Source organism: Procambarus clarkii, chromosome 13 (genome assembly GCF_040958095.1).
Source record: "Procambarus clarkii isolate CNS0578487 chromosome 13, FALCON_Pclarkii_2.0, whole genome shotgun sequence".
In the NCBI taxonomy this organism is placed as follows: domain Eukaryota; kingdom Metazoa; phylum Arthropoda; class Malacostraca; order Decapoda; family Cambaridae; genus Procambarus; species Procambarus clarkii.
In genome coordinates this window covers 12688887-12706646 of record NC_091162.1, presented here as the reverse complement: position 1 = coordinate 12706646, position 17760 = coordinate 12688887, and the positions used below count along the sequence as shown (strand labels likewise).

General features: G+C 38.1%; 2 protein-coding genes across 3 annotated transcripts in view; both read right to left on the bottom strand.

Annotated features, from left to right (window-relative positions):
• The window catches only part of LOC123757060 (pseudouridylate synthase RPUSD2), a 443933-nt gene extending 439261 nt beyond the window's left edge, over positions 1–4672 (bottom strand). The window contains exon 1 of one of the 2 annotated variants that reach the window (XM_069323649.1): positions 3669–4672. In XM_069323649.1, coding sequence (XP_069179750.1) covers positions 3669–4430 — 762 coding nt within the window. In that variant the 5' untranslated portion in view covers positions 4431–4672. The remainder of the gene's footprint in view (positions 1–3668) is intronic. The other variant, XM_069323646.1, reaches the window with a different exon arrangement.
• Positions 4673–6936: 2264 nt separating this feature from the next.
• Positions 6937–14418, bottom strand: Dus4 (Dihydrouridine synthase 4). The gene is made up of 6 exons (XM_045740447.2): positions 14247–14418; positions 13249–13370; positions 12458–12533; positions 10559–10741; positions 9361–9569; positions 6937–7220 (listed from the first exon to the last, which is right to left on the bottom strand). The coding sequence occupies exons 1-6, from the start codon at positions 14348–14350 to the stop codon at positions 6937–6939; spliced, it is 978 nt and encodes a 325-aa protein (XP_045596403.2). The 5' UTR covers positions 14351–14418.
• Positions 14419–17760: the final 3342 nt, after the last annotated feature.

Here is a 17760-nt window from a genome sequence, read left to right as displayed (position 1 = left end):
TACTATTTATCAACTTGAAAGAGAATTATCCTGTAGTCAATTAAGATTGCGTTTGTAGAGGGTTGAGCTTCAGCTCTTCGATTCTGTCCATTGCGTACAAATTTCGGAGCATCTTGTGCATGATCATAAGCTGGGGAGTTTGCTGCCTTCAATTCACTTCTTAGAACACTCGATTTGTTCACCATTCCTACACTGAAATAATTCTTTCTGTAGGCCAGTTAGTTTCCACCTGTGTCCCCTAATTTGTGTACCTCCCTTTTCCAAATATGTCTCTGTACTCGTCTAATTGTACTCACGCTATGTGTGATAGTGGTTGTGAAAGAATATAACACTCAACCATCATGTATGTACTGTCACAACCCCATGTACTTTCTTGTATATAAATAAATTAGGCTTGCTGGGGGGGGGTTGAGCTTCGGCTCTTTCGTCCCGCCTCTAGACTGTCAATCAACTGAGTAACAATAACGTGGCTGAAAATATATAGCCCAACCCACACATGAAAGGCAAGAGAGGACGGTCTGGGACATGTCAAAAAGGATGGTTTGGCCATATTGGCTCTTGGCTCTTCTTTTTCCCACCCCTGGCACATCTCACACCCCACACCCACACATGAAGGGGGGGGGCAAACTTTCATATAAACTAGCACTGGAGAAATATTTGTCTAACTAAAGTTGGGATTCAAAAAATGGGAATAATGTACAGTAATATAATTCAAGACATACCAATGGTAGGCTACCCTATGTACAATATAGCAAGAGATGTTTATAAAATAACACCATATTCATGGCAGTAGATTGTAAAATTGTGTAGGTGGCTGTGTGTATATACAGTATAGGCTTATATTGCAGGAGTTCAACTTTCCCTATTCAGCCAAACAATGTCACTGATTTATAAGGAAAATTTACAAGTATAACCATGTATATTGTGGTTGAAATTATATCCTCCTACCATTCAGTACTATTTGGCAACATTTCCATACAGTACTGCAATAACCTGGTATCCACATATTGAGGGGCTGGTCCCAAACCTGCACACAGAAATAACATCACATGAGCCCAGAAGACATGGCAGGATGTGCAGAATACCCCCGTTGAAAAGCAGAGGTGCAACAGGTACTCTGAGAGAGAACTATCAACATCAGAGGCCTGAGACTGTTCAACACGCTTCCACTACACATAAGGGGCATAACTGGCCGACCCCTCACAGTGTTCAAGAGAGAACTGGATAAGCACCTCCAAAGGATACCTGATCAACCAGGCTGTGACTCATACGTCAGGCTGCGAGCAGCCACGTCTAACAGCCTGGTTGATCAGTCCAGCAACCAGGAGGCCTGGTCGATGACCGGGCCGCGGGGACACTAAGCCCCGGAAGCACCTCAAGGTAACCTCAAGGTATCCAGCCATAAGAAAAGTTGAATATCATACTGGCATCAGCCACCTTAACCCACGGAACATAAAGGTCCTCTATAAATATGAAAGATTGCATGGTGTGTTGGTGTGCAGTGAAGTTTTTAAATTATTTGTGGTGTTTGATGCCAGAACTCAGATTATTTATTATCTAACCCATATGCTAATGAATATTTCTAGGCATCTACCCAAGTCATTATACAATTAAAGAATTGAAAATCTGCCAGAAGTGTAAAATGAAATAAATATTTGCTAGTATTTTCTAATACATATTTTTTTTAGTTTAAATGATAGAGTTGAAGTACTGTACTGTACATGGTACGGTATTTTACATAACCTCTGGTAGAGTTGTCAGCACAGTTGGCTTGTAACCAGAAGACCTGACATTTTGGGCAAATTTCCATACACTTTATGCGATGTTTCTTTTCAACTGGGAATTGGGAAACTGTTTTGGGTTAAATTTCTGGGAAAATCATTCATTGGTTTAGGCTTATTGCGGTCCCCCCCCCCCCCCTAACAGGCTTTGTCACCGACAATGGGAAATCACAACACCTATTAATGAGGTTATTTGTGAAATTATTAAAGTGTTTAATTTTGTATGTATTATTCTTAATCAGTGTACAGTATAGACAAGTAACGCCTGTGAGATTTTATTTAAAATAAGAAAATATTAACAATTATTTTATAAATTTCTTAAATTTCACTAGATGTACATATTTATACCTGTATGCTGCTTAAAAAATAATGGGTTAAAAAGATGCTAATTTCAATAATTAAATCTATTAATTACTGCAAACAAAGCCAGTTCCTATTATAACCATAATTAATGATATATAATACCAGCCCCTTATGACAATAAATAGGAACAAAGCATATTATATAACAGTATGGATAAAGAGGTAAGAGTATGGTAGTACTCTTACCACTTTATCCATACTGTCAAGTGACAGTATGGATAAAGTGGTAAGAGCGTGTGAATAAAGGTCTGAATAAAATGTGTGATAAAGCCGCGAGCGCTGACAGCAGTGAGGTGCCAGTGTTTATCTTTGTGGTGTATACTTGGAGTGGCGCTGGAGAATTCATTTCAATGATGTTTTTGCATTTATTGGCTTGCATTTATTGGCAAAATTTACAAACTTTCGTGTAGTTTGATGGTTACGAATTCAAATAACTTATCAGTAATTTGTCATATATTCCCTCCTACAAACACAATATGTACCAGTACGAAAATGTGTTCAGTGATAACTTTCAAGAAAGTGATGAGCTAAAAATGAAGGTTGAGAGTGGCATCTCAAGAAGTGGTGCCTGCACCGAGTACCAAGTGAGAAAGATTACACTTTCAGAAGCCCAGACTTTTAAAAACATGACTGATAGCAAAATTATATACAGTATTTATTTACAATGAGCAGGAGGTGGAAGAAAACCAGGATGAAGATGGAGTGCAAGAAGAAAATGAAAGCATGAAGAAAATTTATAAACATTTTGAAGCCCTTATTAATGTTCATGGAGTTAGGTCACAGTGATTTGGGCACTTGGAAGATGATGAGCCTGTGCAATATGTACATGCAGTTTTTAAAGACAAAAACAGATTATGAAGCAAATTTCAATTGAATGCTCTTTGGCAAGGGCTTCCATGAAAGTTTGCATTAGACCTATAATCTGTACCTAGTTCATCACATGACCCAAGCACCTCAACATTTGAGGCTATGTTATTACCTTCAATCTCCACATCACAACTATAATCTAAATTATACAAAATTAATAATATTCTTCAACTTTAGAAGCCACTCAGAACTTCATACTAGTGAGTACAAAATTGTCAATTTTTTTTCCCTAAAATTGTAATTTTTTTTCAGGATGACAAACCCCTTTTCTTGATAGCGACTATGTGTCCCAAGATATCCAAAAAGCACATGGTTGTCTATATATATATTTTTATATAATTCATTTTGACCCATAAGAGCTTGAACCACGGCCGCCAGGGTGCAAGCCCAGTACAGTACTACAATATACCCACTCTAATAGTTATGTCATCATTGGTACTTTACTGGGCTTCCACCCTAGTTGCCTAGGCTCAGGTAATTTAGAATTAATAAGTAAACTGTTATACAAATGTCACTTGGGAAATATTCAAGCTTCCATATATATCTATACTGTATATGTAAATATAACCACAATGAAATAGAAAAATAGGAAAATGTACTCGCAGCATTAATCTTACAAAGCCTTTTACAAATAACATTCATCTGATAATTTACTTACCTTTAATTCCTCCATTTCTTGTTTTTCTTTCTCCAGTTTCTTCTGCCTCTTCTTTTCCTTCCATTCTTCCTTTTGTTCATTCCAAAGTGCTTTCTTTTTCTCTCTTTTTAACTGATTTTTAGATTTCTTTGGAACTTCATCTGATTTATCTGTTTCAGGTATAAAATTATCACTGGACACTTTACACTCTGGTTTACCCTCGCTGTCTTTCAGTTCATTATTGACATCACCTTCATCCTTTACTTCAGTTGAAATATTATCCTCAGCTTCGACACTTAAACAAACCTCACCAGATGCTGTTTCTTTACTGATCACTTTTTGGGTTTCATGATCATCCTCTGAAGGTATGCTGTCTGCCTCAAGATTACTTGGGACACTTGGCTGCTTCTCACTGGTTAAGACGGAGCTTCCCACACCTTGTTCTGAATTAGACATGTTATAAACAAGTCTAACCGGTGATTTGTAAACTTTAAAGCTAAATAAGTCTCGGGTGTGTGAAAGACAAGTGTGTCGTTCTTTCCAAACTGAAACACGAGCACAGTTTAAGCTGGAAGGTCCCAGGATATCAGAGGTGATGAAAACACTAAAATATTGTCTCACTTGGGGATACTGATGACAGTTCTTAGATAGCGGCCAAAAGCTATAATTAAACCGGTTGAGCAAATTGCTACTGATGCGTAGTGACGTGAAGGCACGGGTAACAGACCTTATAAGAAATGAGAAAAGAGGCATATGGTGTAGGCCTCTAGACCTCTGCGGCATGCAAATCTGGCTCCTGGGCCCGGTACACGCTTGGCTTGGTCGGGGACCCTCGCTGCTCGCGCCTCCACAACTCTCCCGCCAAAATAATCCACAAAATGAATTGTTTGAATATATTCCAAGCCCCAACAACTGTCTCAATAATAAGTTTTAGTCTAGTTTAAAACCGAGATACGGAAATAGAGTTCAAACAGTTGATTCAACCTATTGATTACACCGATGTAAACAAACGCATGTGGTCGTTAGGTGTTTGAATATAATATTTGAGAATAAACGGAAAATTAATAGTGAATATTTTTCCATATATTTGAAGCTTGCTTATTTTTCAGTCTTTGTTAATTATAAGAAACTAAAATAATAGATCAGTATAAGGATATTTTCCAAATTAGGTAGATAATAATTGAGCGGGAACTTTGAAAGGCGAGCACGTGTTGCAAAGACGTGCACCGTAAACTAACCGACGTTGGCGGTAAAAATTAAGTCTCTACTCGTCAGTCTGTAATCAATTCAATATGGAGATACTCATTTATTCTGTTATATATAACATGTTTTTGTAATTACTACATTAAGTTTCCGAATTAATTTGAGAGATTGTTACTGCAACTTCAGGTACACTTTATTTAGATAAGTACCGTAATTATCAGTGCCAAGCCAGACTATATAATATGGTTTCCCTTCGTCTGAACATGAAGCCAGTTAGGTTTATCGAAGATCCCCTTAGACCAACTATTAACATTCCCCAGAGTGCAAATACATCACAACAGTTGTACCTATTTAATGCTAGGTGAACATAATTATTAGGTAAACAGAAACATGCCCAAATGCTATGAGACTCGAACTCGGGATCTTCTGGCAGTGACCTAGCTGCACCGACCACTGTGCTACAAGACCTTCAATCAAGTTGCGTATTTTACCAATTTTGTCAGGAACAAAAGCCTACAGTGCTAAAAGTGCCCAAGAGGTCAAGACCCTACTTGTGGCATTAGTTTGAAATAGGCCTAAATAGCAAGAGTTATTACCTGAAGGACCATTGTGTGATTTTATGTAACATTTATCATACATGGACATGAACTTGAACATACATTTATCTAGATGTAACTAGAGAAATATACTGTATAGGTAATACTTGAAAGATACTACTCAAGGTGTAATATGAGGTGACATCCCTCTCTAATACAACTTTAACATAGAGAAACTTAAGATACAGCTGCTATCGCAACATCATCTATTTAAAGCAATTTGGTATATCTTTAGTCTCAAAAAAAGTTATTTAAAGCGGTACTAGAACTACTGACTCCATAATGTAATACTTCATGCCTGTCTTTACGTATCTCCTTTTTTTTGTATTCATGTTATTATCCTTGAACGTTCTCATTTTGTTAGCTTACTTCTCTCTTAATATTAAGTATTTTACCCCTCACACCTTTAATTTTTTTCTATATTTAAGTTTTGCCTGAAACGCTTTGCATAATAGTGACTTCATTAGTATGTGTAATTCCTGTCCCCTACATTTGTACATTACTCTTATGTTCTGTGTACACACATTCTTTTGAATAAAAATTATTATAATTATTATTATTATTTTGTTTGGTAAATCTGGAATGATCACTAGCCACTACACTACAGGTCAGGTAACATGAAAATCAGAAAGACCTCTGCATCATTCAGTTTTGTGTTAAAAGATAAACTGTCCCTGTATCAAGTTACGTTGAACCAGAAAATTTCTTCAAAAGGTCAGATGTAACACAAACAAGGAGCAATGGTTTCAAGCTCAACAAACCACAATGTAGGATTGAGAACAGATTTTTTTTTTTTTTCACCCACAAGGGTATTGACCCCTGGAACCGCCTACCTGCTGACGCTGTAAATGCCAAATCCCTGTTACCTTTTGACGAGACAAATATGGTCTGGCATGTTTCCTTTCATCTAATACCTTTGTTCACCTGTTCACAGGTAGTCAGGCACATCACAATCAGGGTATTTACCTAGCAACAATAATTATTCGCTTTATTTTCCTATGGGTACCAAAATTTCCCTCAAGCAGTCACTTGTTTTGTTAAGCCAATTCTTTCTGGTAGGTTTCTCCAACTTTGTGGTTAATATCTGATATCCCACTTCCCTCACCTCAGAGCCAGATTCTGGTTGTGGCGCCCAGTAGGTGACAGATACATACAGAAATCACAATAGCGTGATATATCAAATGAATAAATCTACAATCCACAATCTTTGACCATTTCGTGGCTCAGTCAATTAAGGATCATCCTGGACGTAAGTTCGAACCCTCATCACGGCCCTTGTGGAATTATTCAGGTGACAGATGTCTCTCAAGAGGCCTGATGTGTGTCATCAAGGCCTGTCAAGGTTTGATGATACCAAAGGAAAGCTCAAGGAGCTACCGAGTTGTTCTTCCTAGAAATTATGTGGGAATAGTTTCCACCCCTTTTTTTTACAAATTAGAATAATAGTTATTACTTCAGTGTCTATGGATATACTGACAATCATACAAAGTTTACTGAAGAAGGTTTACATGAAAACTACAAGAAAATTCTATCATATATTTCTCAGTTAAATATGTTAAAACGCCCGAGGTGCTCCCTAATACATTGAAGTATCTTCTGTCAGCCCGTGTTAGAGACTTGTCCATCATGTAGATAAGGTGCTGATGAAAACATGTGAATTGTGTTCCAGTCTCCAGAGCAACGTTCACCCAATCTTTGACACATTCAAGTGGCGTAGTTGTATAACCTGCATACATAGCGGGGTTTTCTAGCATTCCTCGTGCTGCCATTACACCTAAAAAAGAAAAATACAAAGATTAAATTTCATACTTTTTTTTTTTAATACAGTACTGTATTAAGATTTTTAAATTGGATCATTTAGGGAATGATCCCAATCTAAATCACCCAGAGATACAAATGTCAAAATAATGAACAAAAATATAAATGTTTTGTAGTGCAACTAACTTGATTCATATTTCCATATACTGAATTTATATTGTTGTGGCAGCATTTTCATAAAATAAACAAAATAGAATGATAGCAAAAAATTTCAACTGACCATTACAGATTTAACTTCTATCTTAATCAAATTCTGTACAATAACCTGATTAGTGGGCAAGTTCACAGTGCTGGGATGGGTCCACTCAGTTACTATATGTAGGGTGCCAGATGAATTAAATTATGAGCATCTACTGGAGGCCAGAATCAGAATCTAGCCCCATCAAAAGATGTATATGGGAGTGGAGATAGTAGATTAACCACAATACTGAAGGGAAAAATCACCAGATAGCATAAAAACAAGCAATGACTTAGACAATATTTACAACCCCTGATTTAAACTATGTAAGCACTCATTGTCCTGGACCAGCCATTAGTTAGGCTCAACACCCCTCACCATCAGATGGCACCCTACCAACTTAAGGGTCCCTGGTCTAGCTACCTCAGTCATCCATGCACTGCTCAAGCAACACTTCCTGAGTATCATGGGAAGAAGAGAAAGGAAGAAGAGAAATGGAGAGATACAGAGGGGGACCACCAGAAAGAGGTTTAATTACATTTAATGCTTAATTTCTGGGAGTGCTCACCTCTGTATTCCTCCCCAAGCTATCTCACCACAGTGAGGAAAACATTAAAAGAGCAGACCAGGGCAGGAGGAGAGCACAAGAGAATACGAAAAAATTGAATTACCACCCATATACAATTCTTATTCTGGCTTATTCCCAAAAAGCCAGAAAGTCTGGCATGAGAACACAGGAAGCACCAGACGGAACAGGAAGGCGAATGCAACCATCCAGCAAGAAACCTTGCCCCCAAAATAAGAAACCAAGGACTGTACCGTAGCACACCAGGTGCGTGACTGACTGAAGCAGCTGCCTCAGACCCTTGCATTTCTGAGGCTGTAATCTTGTGGCAGGGTTGAGTTAATCAACAGCTAGTCCTGGACAACAAGTGTGTACACAGTTCAAATCGTGTGTACACATAGTTCAAATCAAGGTTGAAAATTTTGAACAAGCAGGTGCTCGTTTTGATACTTTCTACCTTCATGGTGGTCGTTTGCTTTGGTAATGTGGTTGATCTAGTATCCCCTCTTCCTTATGCCTCTACTGAGGGGGGACCAGAGTCTGGTCCTGGCCTCCAGTAGGCACTCAAATACCACACCAGGTTCTACTGATCATGAGTTTGTAAGACTCCAGCTTGGTAGCTTCGAGAGCTACAGAGGCCAGTTCTTCCAGGAAAAAAATCCTAATTTTAGCAGGGAAATACACTATACTCCTTGAACATGCAGTTTTATCAATAGTGCTTATGAGAAAATCAATCAAAATAGTGCTTATAATATTTTATATTATTTTTAGATTTAGATTTGTATATATTTTATATTATTTTTGTAATCATTGCATTTTTTAATGTAAATATGTTACAGGTATAAAGAAAAGTTGCTATGTGTCATTTAGTAACCAGACAGCAAATGCCAGTGATCTGAATTTCTGTCTGAATTAAGTGAACTAAAACTTACTATTTTTTCCGAATTGTACAGAAATCCGAGTTATTGAGGTCCACATTAGAGACTGCTTACTCCATTTACTTCAGGTTTTTCAGATACTTCAATCTCCAAATACAGTATTAAGAATGTTGACCAAATCACACACTAGAAAATGAAGGGACAACATGTCGGTCGTCGTCCCTTCGACTTGAGAATGGTCTAGGACGGACCGAAACGTCGTCATCCCTTCACTTTCTAGTGTGTGGTTTGGTCAACATTTCAGCCACATTATTGTGACTCCTCGTCTGCACACAGTATTAAGAATCATTTGCAGACCTTTGCTTTTACATAGATTTATATTTTTCCTTCTCCAAGGATATGCAATGATGAGTGACAACTATGCTTTTGCATTAACCAATTAAAAAAATAGACAAAATGCTGAAAATCTTTATACCATTAACACCCGTGATCTTCTGTATCCGGTGAGCATCATCCATTGATCGGACATCACCATTAGCAACTACTGGAATCTGGAGCACACTTTTGATATCTGCAATTGCTTCCAAACATACTGGATCTCCGCGTTGGTCTTGTGTACGCCCATGAACAGTGATGAATGAAGCTCCAGCAGCCTCCATTTGTCTGGCAAAGTTTACTGTTTGTCTGAAATTTTTGAGAAACATGCCTGTAGATATATATTATATTTTAATTTGCGTGTGCCGACTTGCAAAGTTTTGAGCATTTTCAGATTGTTTAAAATCCTTTGTCAAAGTCCAAATGACAGAATGGCAAGAGAAGGGGTCGATTTACATTGGAAGCCATGGGAATCGGGAGGAGGAAGAGAGGCCAAACAACAAGAAAGGAGTCGCATCTGGGTACCATAATTTGCACAAGCAAATGTAACTCGGTTGTTAGGAAGCAAGAACTAAGGCATTGGATGTAATGAAATGCCTCTTTCTGGTAGTTCACTTGGTAGCTTCAAAATACTACTGTCTGGAAGCATCCAAGCCTTGAGAAACGAATGCTTTCTGACCTCTTTGATTCAGGACCACCACCTGGAGACCAGGATTAGAACGTTGGGCCCCACAAAGAGGCAACAGGAAGCCTGGGGATCACAACAGTGCCAAGAAAATTCCACCAGAAAGGAAACAGCACTCTAAGTAAATGCTTGGAACAATTTGTAACCCTGATATCAATGCAAACAATTGTTACTCATATGAAAATAACACTAAGGTCATTCCTGATGCAAATAGGAAAAATTTGGCTCTGTAATGAGATTCTTTCTTATATCCTACATTGTGACCCATTGGAAACAAACTCGTACTTTTTTTTTTTACCTAAAAATTCTCTTTCTTATGCTCCTATTGGAGGGTAATCCTTAGGACAATTATTCCGAGGAGACTGTCCCTTGCCATACTGGTAATAGGAGCTCACCAATAGGTGAAATGCAAATAAAACTTGACTCATCACCAGCCAGAGCAGAAAAGATTGTTTCCACCACTTGCACTTAAAACAGGGCTTCTTAGACAAGATTACACAATTCATTATGAACTATCATAGAATTCATTCTCAATTCTTTTATGTTAAACAAGCAATTATTATTATTATGCATAGATACTGAATCCTACACAAGACAATGTATAACAGCTTACTTATAATCCTTGTGTAGTCTGATTTTGATGGATACAGTGAAGTCTGGGTCAGTGACCATGTTGCGAGTCTGACGGATCATGTCTGCCACCAATTCTGGCTTGTGGATGAGGCAGGCTCCATAACCTTCAGCCATTGCCCAGCGCTGTGGACACCCACAGTTTAGGTCAACACCATCACAGTAGCTGTAAAATTATAAAGATAACACTCCCATTATGCTCCTATCACTAAATTAAACACTCAGCCACATTCTCTTGTATATGCAACAGCAACCCAATGGAATGGGCAGATGTGACTAGCAAAATACATAACCACCTCCTCCAGATTGACCATAGACTAAGTGGCAGTTCTACTATAAAGTCAGATACTAAGCACCCCCCCCCAGTAGAGATGAATGATTTTTAAGATTTGTCAATGAATTTCAAATGTAATTACAGTGTAGTAGATGTGATATCCAAACCACATATCTTCAGCCACGTTATTGTGACTCATCATCTGCAGTGTAGTAGACATACAGTAAATGATAACAGAAATTACAGTAAAATATTATTACAATAACAGAGCTGAAGCTAATGTGAAATAAAGGATGCAACTTCCCCAATATGATACTAGATAATAAAAACAAGACTGCATGGGTAGAGGTGTAGCCAGACTGCTACAGTTACAGTGGAGTTTGAGGAAATAAACATCTCAAGAGATAACAAAGCTGTAGGAACATGCTTCTTTATCTTTACTTACAGAAATAGTAAAGCTAAAGAAAAAGGTGGTAGGGGTCTTTTACAACCCATTACCAGAAGGCTCAAGGAGGAATAATACTGGCAAAGAAAACTCCCAGTGTGTCACAGAAAAGCATAAAGCTCTCCCAAGCAGTTACCCATCAACAAAATCAATGCCTTCAGTCAGGTCTTCAAATGACAAAACCATTCAAAAACATAAAACACATTACACAAAAACTCTATTACATTATACAACTGCAAAACATGTGGGCAAAAGTAGATGATGAGTCACAATAACGTGGCTGAAATACGTTGACCAGACAACACACTAGAAAATGAATGGACGACAATGTTTCGGTCCGTCCTGGACCATTCTCAAGTCGATTGTGAGATTGACTTGATACAATCGACTTGAGAATGGTCCAGAATGGATCGAAACGTCGTCATCCCTTCATTTTCTAGTGTGTGGTCTGGTCAATATGTGGGCAAAACTAAATGCCTCAGCCAAGGGCAAATTAAAGATGAGTAAAACCCATCGGCAACACCATCTAACCAGCACAAAGATGGTAACACACAAATATTTACTTAAAAACTGAGGCACCCTGCACATAAAACCAAAGTTTCAGGATTAACAAAGTCACCTTACTTAGATTGATGTCAATATCTGAGTGCAACCTGTCCTCTTAAAAATAACGTCGCTTTTGGCCGTTTTTCCCATATGGCCGAATTTGGACGTAATTTGAAAATGAAAAAAAAGACAACTTACAACACATGGTTGAAAATTAGACACCCAACCTACAAATCTGAAAATACAAGAATTTACTGTGTTTTGGTCTGTCCTCAACTATTATGCACTATAAATCAATAAAGTTCATTCACTAGTCAAATAGTACCTGAACTTGTAATTTTTATTTAACAGCACAATCATACAGATGTAAAATACAGCATCGGCAGCAAAAAATAGAAAAAATTAAAAAGATTTATGTGAATTTACCTGAGGGCCACCATCTCTCTAGTGGCCTGGATGGGGACAGGAAGCCAGCAGCTTGTCATATGTCCCCCTCCCCCCAATTATTCCTGTGATTTTTTCCAACTGGATTTTAAACTGAAATAATGTCTTGGCAATTATGACTTCAGCTTCAACATATAGTCTACACAAGCAACATGCAGGTCAGATGCACTTACGGAGCAACTAATCTTGTTGCACCAGCCCAGTCTTCACCTTTGCTTGCAGCAAACTGCACAATTAATGGTCGGTCCTCTGAAAAAATAAAACAAGCATTAAATTTATTTAAATACTGTAGTCATTTTTGGGTAGCCTTCATTAACTTCCCAGGGCTTAAGACTCCTGTACCACTGAGACATACAATACACTATACCAGGTCTCTGGCCATGCACAGATCAACTGGAGACTAGAATTGGAGTCTGGCAGAAGTCAATGGCCCAGTACCCTACAAAACATGAGTAAGAGGGGAAAAAGAAAAAAACGCCGTTGACTGTAATGAAACGCTATTTTCTGGGCAAGACCCGGAGGCTCCGCGAAGCATACGGGGCTCCCCCCCAGAAAATACCATATGTGAAAATGCCAAACACCATGTTAGTCAAGCAAGGCTGAAAGGGCCACATCTAACAGACAACATAACCCAACCAGCAACCTTGGGTAAACTGGAAAAGGATCAGTAGGAGGCCAGTAACATAAGACACCAAAAAGGAGAAATTTCTCTGCTCATTAGAGAAACAAAATCCAGTGAAACCCATCCCAAAACTCATTAAGTAAAGCCTACCACATAGATGCTGCCATTCAAGTACTGTACAGATTACATATGGATCAAAGGGTATAACAAGGGTAATACTGATAGGGTGCTACATATACCAACATAAAACAGAGGATAAAAATTGCTTGAGTAAAGCAGTTCTTTGTTCACCCTCCATAAATTAGTTCATTATCCTGAGGGGTTACAAAAAATATGATTCACCTTTACATGTTGTGAAGTCACTGTGTCTGGCTCGTATTGACTGCAGAAAGCAGTCACTGATGATCATGGGTGTAAAACACAGGTCACATCCATACTTTCTTACAAGAGATCTAAATGCCAATCTGTAGAAGAAAAAACATTTAACTTCAAAATCCCAAAAGCATTCAAATGTTTCTTTTATATTCAAATGAACAGAAAATACTTTTAATGTGACAATAATAAGGCATAATTTTAAAACACATTACTGTACAGTGAAAAAAATATGTTTATTAGGGTTGTAAAACTTTAAAATAAAGGACTACATTTATTCCATGTTTGGCTTGAAAACATATCATAAAAATGTGGAGCTCTGCTTCATATTTTTAATAATTTTTATCTAATTTTAAAACCTACACAACTTAAGCTAAACCAGACTGTTTCCCTGTTAACAAGTTACATGTGTTCCACCAATTACTATCCGTGAAACCACATGCAATTTTAACAATTAGAAAATGAATTTGGTTAAAATTACAAATAAATTTATTTTGGTTGAAAATTTTGGTAAGTAGTTCTTTCTTCACCCTCCATAAATTAGTTTTAAATTGTATTAAATTTAAGTTGGTATTATTTTGTATTTATTTATTTATATATGCAAGAGTTCGTACATTCGTGTAAAGCCACCTATCACGCATAGCATTTCGGGCAGTTTGTGCCCGGATCGTTCGGGTAAATTTATATATATATATACAAGAAGGTACATTGGGATTGAGGTTACATAGCATAGTAATTACAATCTTGTAAAGCCACTAGTACGCGCAGCGTTTCATAAATAAATAATAAATAAATAAATGTTTATTTAGGTAAGGTACATACATACAAGAGATCTTACAAAGATTGATGTATTTATAGATAGAGCTAGTACATACAATGCCTAAAGCCATTGGTAGCCATTGGTACATATGTGTAAATCGTCCCCATCTACGTGCATCTACTAATTCCCTGTGACCACCATTACCTACTTGGAATACCGAACCATGGGAGCACATATTGTCACTAGTTCCTTGTGCTTGAAGAGCTCCAGGGGCTTCATGTACTGCGAGGCGGCTCCTTCGCCTTCACCCATGACCACTGAGACCAAACGTTGTCCCAAGTTGGGACTCCCAAGATCCCAACTTGGGACAACTCGGAAATAATCATAACACGCAGTACTGACTTAAACATAATAATAACACTGTTGAAATAACCTATCTTTTATCAATATTTTGCTGGATATTTAAATGCTATTGTATTTTTTTTTATTTTAGTGTTATAAGATTAATACAGGAGCTTTAGAATAAATTAATGTTAAGATAAAATAGTTTAGGACTGTAGTCCCAAACGAAAACAAAACCCACGTGACGTAGCCAACCTGGAAACGTTCTTCGATTTACACGTCATTGTTGTTCCCACGTAGTACCCACTTAGTTACAATCACCCAGTTGTAATCACCTACTTGTATTCGCCTAGTTGTCATCACCCAGTTGTAATCACCTAGTTGTAATCACCTAGTTGTAATCACCCAGTTGTAATCACCCAGTTGGGCGCCTGACAGCTGGGTGGACAGTTAGTTTAGTTCATTTATTATGCACCCCATACCCATCTTGTGGGCGGTAGTGGAAAGGGTTACAGAGGCACATAATGGGCTCAGGGACTGAACCCCACAATTCATTTAGCTAAGCAAGTTACAATCTTGATGAGCTAGTTACAAAATTCAATATAAGTCGTCACATCAACTATGGGTTCGAGATCGACCTCAAGTACAGGTTCTAAATTAAGCATCTTACATATGTGAAGAGCTAGTGTCAAAATTTGTTTGTCCTGCACACCGCCCCCCATCCAGTGGGCAGCAGTGGATGGCCAGCGCTTCGGATTCGTAGTCCTGAGGTTCCGGGTTCAATCCCGGGTGGAGGCGGAGACAAATAGGCAAAAAGTTTCTTTCCCTTTCCTAGCAGTAAAGAGGTACCAGGGAGTTAGCTGCTGCGGGTTGCTTCCTAGGGGGTGTGTAACAAAAAAGGAGGCCTGGTCGAGGACCGTGCCGCGGGGACGCTAAGCCTCGATATCATCTCAAGATAACCTCAAGATAAGATAACCCAGTTGTAGTCTCACAATGAATTAGTTGTAATCACCTAGTTGTACTTTTATTTATTCTTTATTTTACACAGGAGAGTAAAAGAAGACGACTTCTGGCACTTTTTAGCAGACTTACAAGAGTTCATCTTGAGCCTTTACTCATTTTCCTTGGAACACGACCCGCCATCAGTTTACAACCATGCCGGAGAACGCATAGACTACAAAGATCACGCCTAAATGGTGACCAGGGCGTAGTAGCACAGTCGGCTCACTACTCATTGGTCCTCAGTTCGATTCCCGTGTAGGGCAAAACATTCGGGCACAATTCCTTACACTAGATACATCGCCAGGCAGTTAGTCTACAACTGTGGGTTGCATCTTTGGGAGAGAGGGAGGGAATTATCAGGGGAAAGCGCCAAGTCATTACGACTATATAGCACTGGGAAGGGATCAGGACTTAGGATGGGACGAGGGAAAGGAATTGTTCCCAACCACTTAGACGGTCAGGGATTGAACCCTGACCTGCATGAAGCGAGACCGTTGTTCTACCGTCCAGCCCAAGTGGTTGGGGTAATGACCAGTGATTGGCTTGGGTGACCACGGTAATCATACAACAGGGTTCTTGTCCTGACAACGGGAAACCCTGCATACCATTCTAAAAAATATCAAAATAATCTAAATTAATAGATGCATATAATTAACACCTGCATATAGCTGGGCACGTAAAAAAAGTTGCACAAGAAACATTAATACATGTTGCAAGAGTTAAGTGTGAATGTCACAGTTGCCAGTCAGCCCTCTGCATCAAACCCTGGCGGGCGCCTTTTGAAAGCCTCACGTACAGACATTAATCCTGACCTCTGATATTACCACGATGAATCAGCAGCCAAAAATAATTTATAATTTGTTCATCTTCTGGAGATACGCACTTTACAACTGCTTCACCTGGTGGGGTATACATCGCGTTGTGAGAAAAACATAAGGGGCATGTGAATATTTTCTTTTCTTATTAGGAAATTAAAATGCATGAATACACATAACTAAATTTATATATATATTTTAGCTACTAACATCTTTAGAGGATGATTATTAGTAAATATAATACTATGTGGTGTTGTTAAGGCCACAAAAATATCTTATCTACTAACTAGTCTACAAAAGGAAACTTGGTGTAAATACACCTAGGAGCGGAATACACCTCTTGGGTGTACCCGAGGTATATGCTGTTTACTCCAGTTCAAAAGTAAACAATGCCAGCAAAATTATTCTCATGCCCAACCATTAAATGATTTTGAAAAAAACTCAAATTTTTAAAGACGAATATGTTAAACAAGTAATGTTTAATACAAAAGGCATATTATCCCAAATCTTAATCAAATATATAAACTTTCTTACTGTCAGTAAATAGTTCCCATGGCCTGCTAATGTTAAATAACCCCATGGTGACCAGGTCATTATGAACAAGAACACTGAGAACCATTTCTTGAACCTATTATAATGACCTGCTGACGTGAATCTTACCAATGTGGAAACTACCAGCACATATCTAAATTCTGACTATGTAAATAGTTTACTGCCACCGTTGATGGCTTTAGTCCAGTCCCTGAACCATCTGTGTGTGTTTGTAACTATGTTGAATGACAGCAACACGCCATATAACAAATACAACACCAAATAATTGATATAACAAAATACAACACCAAATAATTGATATAACAAAATACAACACCAAATAATTGATGTAACAAAACAGAACACGAAACATTGCAAATAAATGAGATAAGTTTAGGTTCAGGAAAGACCTGGGTAAATACTGGTTTGAAAACAGAGTTGTTGATTTAAAGAAGAATAAGTTACCGGGTAACATAATAAACGTTGAATTAAAAGTGAATTAATTAATTAATTAATTAATAACATGGAAAATGAATTAAAAAAGAATGAATGGTTTGTTTCAAGCGTAGGTTAGACGGTTAGACATTAAACACACACACACACACACATTATATATATATATATATATATATATATATATATATATATAATAGAGAGAGAGAGAGCTGGGAAGATATTAATAGGTGCTAGCTCGTAAGGGCCAATCCAAACCTTCTGTACTTTTATTTATTCCTATGATCCTGATTTACCTTACGTGATTTATCTGAGGGCCACTAACACTAGTGTGCCCTCGACGTGGACAGGAAGCCGGCGGCTTGTTGAAGGTCCTCCCCCCCCCCCATTTGCTTTGATGATCATCTCCAGGTGGATTTTAAAACTTAACAGAGTTTAGGCATTTGCGGCTTCATCAGGTAGCCGGTTCCATGGGGGAAAAAAACATCTATTCTCAGTCCTACATTGAAGTACGTTGTTCCTCGTTTGTGTTCCATCTGACCTTTGGAAGAAATTCTCAGGATCAACATCCTCCAACTT

Bases quoted from the DNA above. Each gene is read 5' to 3' on its own strand.
- Dus4 (XM_045740447.2), bottom strand. From the start codon at position 14,350: ATGGGTGAAGGCGAAGGAGCCGCCTCGCAGTACATGAAGCCCCTGGAG. The intron at 13,371-14,246 runs GTAGGTAATGGT...TTTCTTCTACAG, and splicing joins CCCATGGTTCGGTATTCCAA to ATTGGCATTTAGATCTCTTG. The intron at 7,221-9,360 runs GTATAAAGATTT...TTTCTTTTTTAG, and splicing joins GAAGATCACGGGTGTTAATG to GTGTAATGGCAGCACGAGGA.